This window comes from Ursus americanus, chromosome X (assembly GCF_024610735.1).
Source record: "Ursus americanus isolate L20-20 chromosome X, mUrsAme1.1.p, whole genome shotgun sequence".
NCBI classification, from domain to species: domain Eukaryota; kingdom Metazoa; phylum Chordata; class Mammalia; order Carnivora; family Ursidae; genus Ursus; species Ursus americanus.
Window position 1 is genome coordinate 75,010,032 of NC_142164.1, and position 10,578 is coordinate 75,020,609.

Below are 10,578 nucleotides of genomic sequence, written 5' to 3' on the forward strand. Positions count from 1 at the left end.
TTATAAGATATTGTTGAAAAAATCTATACTCAATAGAAAAGGTTACAAACAAGACTCAAAATGGATGCCATTCTATGCAAAACTAGCTAAGGTTGTTACTAATTGTAATCACATTCAAGAATAACTCCCTCAATTTAAAATAAGACACTATTTCTCCAAAGCTAGATCTCCAAATCTAAGACGCCTAAGCCTGCTTTAGAAAAACTCTTATTATATGTATTTCTGTGTATGTGTACACAGAGAATTATGTCGGCGTGTTGTGTGATTGTAGAGGTGTGCATCTGGGATTATGTGTCTGGTGATATGATTATCTGTAAATACATAGAGACAATGTGTATATATATAGGTGTACATACATATATTTTTGTACGAATGTAAAATATTTCTGTATTCATATGTGTTTTGGGTATTTCTTGGTCAATTTGTATGTATACAAAAAGTGTGCAGAATATGCGAAAAATGAAAAGCCACTTCAGCTGGGGAGATGAGAGGTGGAGCTACAGGGCCTGAGATGGTGCCTGCACGCAGAAGAGGAAAGGACAACCTATAGGTCCCAAGGATGTGAATTTTGGAAAGAGGAGGAGCAGACCAGGAGTTCATTCAGGACTAGGAAGGCTGGTTGCCTAGTGTTAGCAGGAAGGGGAGGCCTCTTTACCAACAGGAAACTGAAAGTCTACTCCTATACTGGAAGAGGGCGGCGGCGGCGGCGGCGGCGGCGGCGGCGGCGGCGGCGGCGGCGGCGGCGGCGGCGGCGGCGGCGGCGGCGGCGGCGGCGGCGGCGGCGGCGGCTGGTGGGAGCCCGATGTGGCAGAGGGGCCGCCGCCGCCGACAGGGAGGCGGAGGGCCCGCGAAGCTCAGAGCTGAGGATACCGCCGCCATCCTCTTCGCCTACACGGCCGCCCTCCTAGACGCGCTCCCCCTCCTACGGATCCTCCCCTCCCAGCCCGTGCAGGCACCCGGCTCATCGCCTGCTGATCCTCCTTCCACACAGGCTCACCGCGGAGGCAGCAGCGAGGTGTCCGATTTGGGCACGTGAGGCCCGCGATCCGGGGCGGTGGACGCCAGGCAGGGCAAGGCCACTGGTGGGCTCCAGGACGGAGAATGGGGATGGGGGGACTCCTGCAGGAGATTAGGGGTGGGGGCGGGCGCCTGGTCAGGCTGCAGTGGGGGAGTGCTATGGGAAATAAGAAACGGGGGTGGCGTTAGGAGCCAGGCAAGAAATTGAAGGTGAGCCTGGGGAAGCGAGGGCACTGGATGCCAGGAAAGCGATCCTGGGTAGACAAGGGGCGTATGGGCAGCCGGCTGAGGCGTCCAGGGCAGGAGGACAGTGAGTGCGTGCGGGTCAAGGTGGTGAAGGGATAGGCGCTTTGCAGGGTATTGAGAGTGGGTGCCAGTGGAGGGTGATGGAGGCGGTGGGCTCTAAACAAGGAGGTGGCCCGCCCCCTCCTGCAGAGTTCCTAACCCCAGCCAGCACCACCGCCGCTGCCGCCCTTCCCCGCAGCCTAAAGGAACCTAGGAGGGAGAGCACTTGGCAGGCACGCAGCCAGGATTTCCAGCACTGCTGCCAGGCTCACGGGGAAAATTTAGGTTCTGGCGCAGGGTACAGAGACACGTCGCTGTTGGGAGAACTTCACCTTATGTCCTATTGAATGTTTCTTTCTTATCTTCTCTCCTCCCCCTGCAGGCATGAAGACCCCCAACGCACAGGAGGCCGAAGGGCAACAAACCAGGGCAGCTGTGGGCCGGGCCACTGGGTCGGCAAACATGACGAAGAAAAAAGCCTCCCAAAAGAAGCAGAGGGGCAGACCTTCGTCCCAGTCCCGCAGGAACATCGTGGGCTGCAGAATTTCACATGGATGGAAGGAAGGTGATGAGCCCATCACCCAGTGGAAAGGAACCGTTCTGGATCAGGTGCCTATAAATCCCTCTCTTTATCTGGTGAAATATGACGGAATTGACTGTGTCTATGGACTGGAACTTCACAGAGATGAAAGAGTTTTGTCTCTTAAAATTCTTTCCGACAGGGTGGCATCATCTCAAGTCAGTGATGCAAACCTTGCAAACACCATAATTGGTAAAGCTGTGGAACATATGTTTGAGGGTGAGCATGGTTCTAAGGATGAATGGAGGGGAATGGTCTTGGCCCAAGCACCTATCATGAAAGCCTGGTTTTATATTACCTATGAGAAGGATCCTGTCTTGTACATGTACCAGCTTCTAGATGATTATAAAGAAGGAGACCTCCGTATCATGCCAGAGTCCAGTGAGTCTCCTCCAGCAGAGAGGGAGCCAGGAGGAGTTGTAGATGGCCTGATAGGTAAACATGTGGAATATACCAAAGAAGATGGCTCCAAACGGATTGGCATGGTCATTCACCAAGTGGAAGCCAAACCCTCTGTGTATTTCATCAAGTTTGATGATGATTTCCATATCTATGTCTATGATTTGGTGAAAAAGTCCTAACTGTTAGGGTAAACTTTGCCACATTTGTGAAAACAAATGTATAATTTGTAGACATGCAAAATAATGTTGCTTTTCAGTGTATTGAAAGCTTAAGGGTCCCTGTTAATTCAACATCTCTGCCAGCATAACTGTTGTTTTGTTCTGAAAAATACAAATTTATGTGGACATGACATGCTGTGTGTAAGGACTTTGTCATGTTGAAAAGACTGGGTGTGTTTGGTGGATGGGGCATGGAAGGAAGGGACAGCTGTAAATGCAGGCTGTGAATAAAGTTCAGCTAGTATCATAATCAGTCATCTAAAAATGGAATAGGACTTAGCTGGTCTAGTCTAGAGAGGGGGGAGGAGAAGGAACTAGAGATGGGCTGTGGGGGGAGGGAGAAGGGGAGGTGACTGCATAGGAAGAGGTGGGGCAGGGCCAGAATTGGAGAGGCTCCCTGGGGGAAGGATGACCTAAGAGAGAGGCACCCAACTGGGAGGGGGTGGAGAATAACAGAGGGAGAGTGAGATCTTGGGACTTAGAGGAAAACAGACAGAATGCCTTGAGTAGAGAGGGACACAAAGAAACTTAGAAGAGGTCCAGAGCAAGGGGGGAGAAAGAAGTTGGCAGGAATCTGGAGGGGGGCTAAAGGATACTCAAAGGGAGGGTCTATGCATGAGTAAGGAGCCAGAAGGGGAGGAACACTGAGGAGGAAAGAATTCCAAGGAGAAAGACTGACAGAGGAAGTGAGAACACAGAAAAGGAGGTGTGGCCAGTGGGGCCCATGAGGGATGGGGAGGCCAGGAAAAAGTGGGATACTTCTGGCAGTATCCACATTGTTCTCCCTGGCTCTGTGCAGAAAGGATGTGACAGCTGTCTAAGAACCAAATGAATTGGAAATTCGCTAGAATGGCATTTTGACAGGGATGACTTGAGAGTTAAACAGGAGCCAACTTTATACCTAAAAGGCTTACCTTACTTCAGGGAGCTCATGCCACACCTGCCGAGTAGAACCCCAAGCCTCAGCCTAAACACACTGACCTGACACCCCATGAGCAGGGAGCTGTGAGCAGCCTCCTCACTTTTCCCAGAGGACCCAGGTGCAGCAAATCTTGGGCCTGAAGTTCTTGGTTCATTCCCCCTACACTGGATAAACAGTTCTTGTGGGGAATGGGTCAGCAGGGTGCTCAGGACTTAAGAGATGTGCCACCTTGGGTTTGGAAAGTATTTTATCGAAAAAAAGAAAAAAGGAACCTTGCTGAACACAGGTACAGGAGTCCCCTCACTGTTCTTTTGCCTACTGGACTATGCCTTGCCTCCCTATAGAGAAGGGACATCAGAGGACTGAGCCTAATGTTTCTCTCCAGGACATGGGGAGTATACTCGACAGTCCGTGCTTCTCTCAGCAGCTGCCTGAAACCACAGGTGGCTTCACCCAGTGCTTCACTGAGTGGAGGTCTGCTGCCTCCGGAAGCCCCATTCAGGCTATACCCCGACAAAGCAGGTAATTACTGACCCTTCACAGGTACTGGTATCCTGGCCAATCTTGCCCACCCCAAGCACACAGAGAAGCTGTGATGGAAGTTTGTGTAGCTCTGTTTCCGGGTGAGATGGATGGCATGGGTCAGTCGGGTTAGGAGTTGTGACTTTGTATAACTAACTCCTTCAACTGTATGATCCCACTTAGAGCGGCGGTGGTTGGTGGGGAGAAGGTGCAGTAACCCCAATAAAGTCCCCCAGAGATATGGTGCCCCAGCACATGGGTCTGTGTCCTCGTTTTCTCCTCCTTGCCTTTCCCCAGTCCTGCTATGGAAGGTCCCTTCAAGACCCTCTGCCTGGTTTCCCCACCCCACACTTCACTAAAATATACCCTTGCTCTCAAAGAAAGAGTTAAGGTGACCCCACTGCCCAGGCTTCCCTAACTCCATGCATAGTGGGGTGGGGGGCGTAGCTGTTGGCAGGGAGCTTCCAGAAGTGGTAAAAAGGGTGGAATTCCAGTTGATTCTCTCCACCCAACTTGGCCTGACATGGTTTGCCTGAAGGCAAACAAGGCAAGCCCACCGTGCAGGGATTAGTTTTCGTTCTTTCATACATCACACAATTTAGTCTAGCAAAACACCTGCAGGCCACCCATGGGCCAGGTTCAGCCAGCTGTCATGTTTTGTTTGATCCTGGTGTTTCTGTTGTTTTCTATTTTTAAATTAGTTACTTGGAAGTTAGGGAGATTTCACATTACAAAAATCCATATCTCTGGCCCACCTGAAAACAAAACAAAAGTTGAGGATTAGGGCCCACATTCCAACAAGGATGCAAGCAGCTGGGTCTGAGGAAGGACTCAGCCCATTTTAGACTCTGAATGCTCTCTCAAACTAGCCATGCCCCCAGCTGGCCTGATTCACTCTAATAAAATTCCCAGTTGTCCTCTGAAGGCATTTGCATTTGTAGCTTTGGGGCTAGACCCAGGGGTACTGCCTAGCTCTACTTTTGGCTTAAGCTGACCCCATTTGCTTTTTAATTCATTTGCTTTATCTTCATCCCACCAATACTTACTTTAGGTGGGCTCTCTGCCAGGCAGCCTTTAGGCACAGGTACTGGCGATATGGTGATGAGCAGAATAAACAAATAAAACGACGTTATCCTGGTGGAGCTTTCATTTTAGTGTGGGAGACAGTAGCCAAGATACAATAAGTGAAATGTGAAGTATTCTCAAAGTGAGAAGTGTTAAGAAAGGAAAACTAAAGCAAGGAATGGGGAATTGGAATTCCAGGTGGGAGGCTGCAATTGGATAGATAGACTCCAGGGAGGGGCTCACTGAGAATGTGGCTTTTGAGTAAAGATCTGGAGGCAGTGAGAGGACCGGTCCTGTGGCTGTCCAGGGAAGGAGCGTCCCAGGTAGAGGGACAGCAGGGTAGGAGTAAGCCTGACATGCTCAAGGAACACTGATGATACCAGCATGGCTGGAGCCAAGTGAGCGAGGTAGAGAATATCAGGAAGTGAGTTCAGAGAGGTGATGGGGACCTGGCAGAGAAGCTGATAGCTTAGAGCCTTAGAAGTCCTAGAATGGAATTTGGTTTTTGCGCTGAGTGTGATGGGGAGCCATCTGAGTGTTTTCAGCATAGGCACGACATGATTTCCCTCATATTTTGACAGGAGCGTTCTTGCAACTCTGGAGAGTCGTCTGTATTGGGTACATGGATGGAAAAAGGGATTTTTTTCAGGAGTATACCCCTATTCCAGGTAACATGTAATGGTGTGTTAATCCTGTCTGACAGCAGTTGGTATGAGAGAATGGGTCAAATTCTGGATGTATTTTATTTTTTTATTTTTTTAAAAAAAGATTTTATTTATTTATTTGACAGAGAGAGACAGCCAGCGAGAGAGGGAACACAAGCAGGGGGAGTGGGAGAGGAAGAAGCAGGCTCCTAGCAGAGGAGCCTGATGTGGGGCTCGATTCCAGAACGCCAGGATCACGCCCTGAGCCGAAGGCAGACGCCTAACCGCTGTGCCACCCAGGCGCCCCTGGATGTATTTTAAAGCATAGCCTGTATAATTTGCTCTTAGAGAAGATATCTGGTAGAAGAGAAATTGGTGGGGGTGGTCGATGACAACACCAGATTCCAGATTTTCTGATATCCTTGAGCTAAATAACATCTCGAGAAAAACAACAAATGAAGCATTTGGGCCCTTACTGCCTCAGGTTGGGTGTATGATGTTGATGTAATGACCTTATAGCGAAAGAGAAACTGAGCACAAAAACTTATGCAAATATTTATTCTCAGCTTTACCTCCTTGGAATGTTTTCTAGTTTTTCTATTGGAACCAAATGAGAACTAAAAGGTGATGTCCTGGTAATGGGCAGCAGGTACCCAAGCAGATTTTGTCATGAATTTAAAACAGTTAGTTTTAAAGGATTTAACATAATTGGCTGTTCAAAAGCAGGCAGGATTTAGACAGGTCTTGAACTTGTACTGTGTCTGGGTAAAATACAGAGACCTATACTTATACAAAATTATTTAAAGTGCATTGCCTAGGTCATGTCCCATTCCGCATTTCGTAAGCCCAAGTGATATTGTCCTTTCTGAGTATAAGGTTAAAATGAAAGTGGTATGGTAGTAGTGATTAGTTATTAGTGATTGGGTCACACAGTCAGTCTAGATTTTTGTATCCATTACTGTTAAAGATATATGATCAGAATCTCCCAACCCTTTCCAGGTCATTACTGGAAACAATTGCAAAGTACCACTTTGGAATGCCAAAAGTCTTCTTTCTTGTCTTAGAGATGGCAGTACGTTTCCTAATAACCCATTTCCTGTCTTTATATTAAAGAAATAATGCACATCCTGGCATACCCATAAGGGTTATCCTTCCTTCCCAGATTAAAATTGTGCCACAGCTCAACATAATGTTTTGGTTGAGGTTTCAGAATACTGATAAATAAAATCCTTTTTCTTTTTGTAAGTTTGTAACCATTTGAGAGACAAGCATAATAATTACACAAATGGAGGTCAAAATATCTCCTTTATAATTGATAAAAGCTGGATTGGAGGGCATGCTTAGCTATGAGGCCACAAGGACTTCTTCATACGTCACCTAGTCATAGGCAGAACTGAGTAAGTGCAGGACTCCCCGATAGATAGGTGCCCCTGGCCTGCAAACTTATTCTGTGTTTGAATATAAATTGGATTGCATCTTCTGCCTTAAAGAGACAAATCCAAGAGACAATTTAAAAGGTTTCTCACATGTCCAACTCCTAGCAAACTCACCAATTAAAGAAGTCATTGGGAGATATGAGGCCAGGGGAATGAGGGTCCTATTTGACAACTGTTATATATAGACTTGGTAGGAGAATCAAAACGAAATGTCTTTTTAAAAAAATTCCTTATTGAAGTACATCATTGACACATTATATTAATTTCAGGTATAAGCATAATAATTTGATATTTGTAAATAGTGTGAAATGATCACCACACATGGTTACAAATTTTTTTCCTCGTGATGAGAACTTTTAAGATCTATTCTCTTAGCAACTTTTAAATATGCCATGTAATACATTAACTATAGCCATCATGGTGCACATAACATCCCCATGACTTATTTATTTTATAGAAGTTTGTAGATTTTGAACTCTTTCACCCATTTTGCCCACAATTTCTTAACTTTGCGCAGTTAATATATCATACAACATACTAAACGTAATTTTCAATGGGTTATAGTCTAGGGTATTGATATTTTAAAATACTTAAAAATATTAAGTATTTAAAATATAAATATCTTTGTATTACTATAATTATTATATTATATATCAATATATAATTATATAATTAATTATGTAAGTATATAATACATAATCATATTATATATGATTATATACTTATACATAAGTATATATTAATATAATTAAGATATATTAATTATATGTGGTATATATAAGTATATAAATATAATTAATAAGTATATAAATACATAGTCATATTATTTAAGTATATTTTAATATAATTTATATATATTAAGTACATATATATAAGTACATATAAGTATAATATATGTAAGTATAGTTAATATATACTTATATATAATCTAAAATATATTTATTAATTATATATTATATATTACATGCTATATAGAATATATAATAAATGTATCTCATTATTATATATTAATATAATAATACATTATATATTATATATTATATGTTAATATAATAAATTATATATTAATATATGTTAATATAATGCACTTATATAAAATATATAATAATTTATTATATATAAAGATATTATATAAATTTATTATATTATGTAAAATTATTATATATAACATAAGTATATATTGTCTAAATTTAAATGCATATTCCATATAATATAAATATATAAATAAAATACAAAATATTTAAAAATATTTAAAATAATTTTTAAAGGACTTTGTCCTTTTTTTTAAATAATAATTTTTTATTATATTATGTTAGTCACCATACAGTACATCCCTAGTTTTTGATGTAATGTTCCATGATTCATTATTTGCGTAGAACACCCAGTGCATCATGCAATACATGCCCTCCTTAATACCCATTACCAGCCTATCCCATGGACTTTGTCCTTTTTTAAATCAATTTGAGAGGCTTCTGAGATAAACTGTGAACTGCCTAGCTCACTCATTAAAGAAGCAACAGCAGATATTCAAGGGGAGCTTTCTTGAAGTATGGATATGACTTATGTGATTCCCCTATAATCCTCGTATCTCCATCATTAAGAGAGAAAACTACACCACTGTTTGTCCACAGGAGTGCCTAATTAGCTCACTGGCTTAAAAGAGACTAAAATGTGGGTAGAGAAGTACGCTTTCATTAAAATCACTTTAAGATGTTAGCTAAAATATGACAGATCACCTATTCAATGTATAGCTGAGCTTTAAGGAGTGTAAGGAAAATCCCCAGGAACCAACAGTGAACAGAGAACTGAAAACAAAAACAGTAAACACATGACCTGATGCTTTGGCAGCTGGGAGGGAGAAGGGCATTGACTCAATAATTAAAAATTGTAGAAAAGAAGGTAAGTCCTTACCCTTAATTAAATTGGGTGTGGGGACCTAAGGTCTCCTTCCCTTTCCTTCATTTCTCCATATAATAGCCAGTGATCTTTAAAAATATAAATGAGATTATATTTAAAACTTAAAACTCTCTAAAGTCTTCCTATTACTGTTGATATCCAATTGAATCTTCTTGCTTTACCCTGCAATCCCTAGATCAGCATTCTCAACTAGGATGGTATTGCCCCCAAAGGGCAAAGGGGGAGAAAATTGATCCCTGGTGTGAGAGATGAAAAGAACCTTACCTGTTACAATGGTTTGTGACCCTCTTATTTTTATTTTTAAAATAGATTTTGGGTTCTCATTGGGTTTTCTTGGATATCCCATGAGCAACACTGACATTGAGTTCATGGAAGATATACAAAATGTATGCAAGATCAGCATTACAAAACCTTAGCAAATAGGTGGCTGTGATTGGCGGACTTTCAATCCATTGCTTATTCCTGAAGTCCTATCATGAGAAGTGGCCTATGCATGCCTATTGGCTGTCCTTGACTACCTTTATGTTTTATCCTCCATGCCCTTGTGTGTAATGTGAGCTTTGAGAATTAAAACAGCATATATTTAATTCTACAAAAATCCAACTCATTTGTGCCAAATGATGCAAGGAAAAAATGTCAGTGATATATGAATAAATAACAGCTAGTTAAAACTTATATCAAGCCAGTTAAAAGTTGGGTTCACTAAAAATAGCTTTTAAAAAAATAATTTTTTCAATTGTTTTGCTTCTGTTGGAAAAACAGTTTTCAAATTATTTTAAAAATGTGATTATAATATGTGTATAAATTTATAGTTTGCATATGTAAATTTATACACTATCCTTTATATAGGTAAATAAATTCCATTAAAATCCCTCAACAAATACAGTTAAATTAGAAGTTAATAACTTCCTAATTTTTAATTTAACTTCTCTCTTCAAATTTTACTTACTCTTAACCCTACATCAAGCTTGCTATTTTTACGTATGTATTTTTATGTATAAAGCACACATACACATACACATTTTAAACAGTTTGCCATTTAAGATACATTGAATTGTAAGTAATAGTAAACTTGTTTTATGTATAAAATAGCTTTATCAAAATTGCTTTATCTATAAAAGTTTTTTTCTATCTCATAACTTGGAGTCAGAAGTAGGACTCCAGAAATGGGTCTGATCAGCAGCTTAATGAAATGATCAAAGGGCTCAAAGTATTCCCAGTCCCCGCTTTGTCATCTTCATTATGTTAGCTTTGCCCTCAGGCTGGTTACAGAGATTCCAAGGGTTTTATATGATATAGCATCCTTAAAAAACAAAAGGAAACATCATTTCCTGTTTCTCTTTCTTAACAGGAAAGAAAATTTTTTCAGAGCTCCCCAGCAGACATATTATTACATTTAATTGCCAGGATTAGATCATATGCCAAATGCTAAACCAATCACTTGCAGGAGGATTGTTACCATGATTAGCTTAGAGTAACTTTTTAGAGTGGGATCACTAGAACAACAATCTCCCTTTTTTGTTTATCTTGGCTCTGATATCTTCCCTGTGCTGCTTACATCCTTAGTCTC

The 10,578-nt window shown here is 41.7% G+C and overlaps 1 protein-coding gene across 2 annotated transcripts; it reads left to right on the plus strand.

Moving 5' to 3' along the window:
- The first annotated feature begins 773 nt into the window (after window positions 1–773).
- On the plus strand, window positions 774–2,633 carry LOC123786867 (spindlin-2). Of its 2 annotated transcripts, none has more exons than XM_045789207.2 (2): window positions 774–1,082; window positions 1,685–2,633. In XM_045789207.2, the coding sequence occupies exon 2, from the start codon at window positions 1,687–1,689 to the stop codon at window positions 2,461–2,463; it is 777 nt and encodes a 258-aa protein (XP_045645163.1). In that variant the 5' UTR covers window positions 774–1,082; window positions 1,685–1,686; the 3' UTR covers window positions 2,464–2,633. The 2 variants fall into 2 exon arrangements, with proteins under 2 accessions (XP_045645163.1, XP_045645165.1); XM_045789209.2 differs by having other exon boundaries at window positions 774–1,015.
- The last annotated feature ends 7,945 nt before the right edge of the window (window positions 2,634–10,578 follow it).

Bases quoted from the DNA above. Each gene is read 5' to 3' on its own strand.
- LOC123786867 (XM_045789207.2), top strand. From the start codon at position 1,687: ATGAAGACCCCCAACGCACAGGAGGCCGAAGGGCAACAAACCAGGGCA.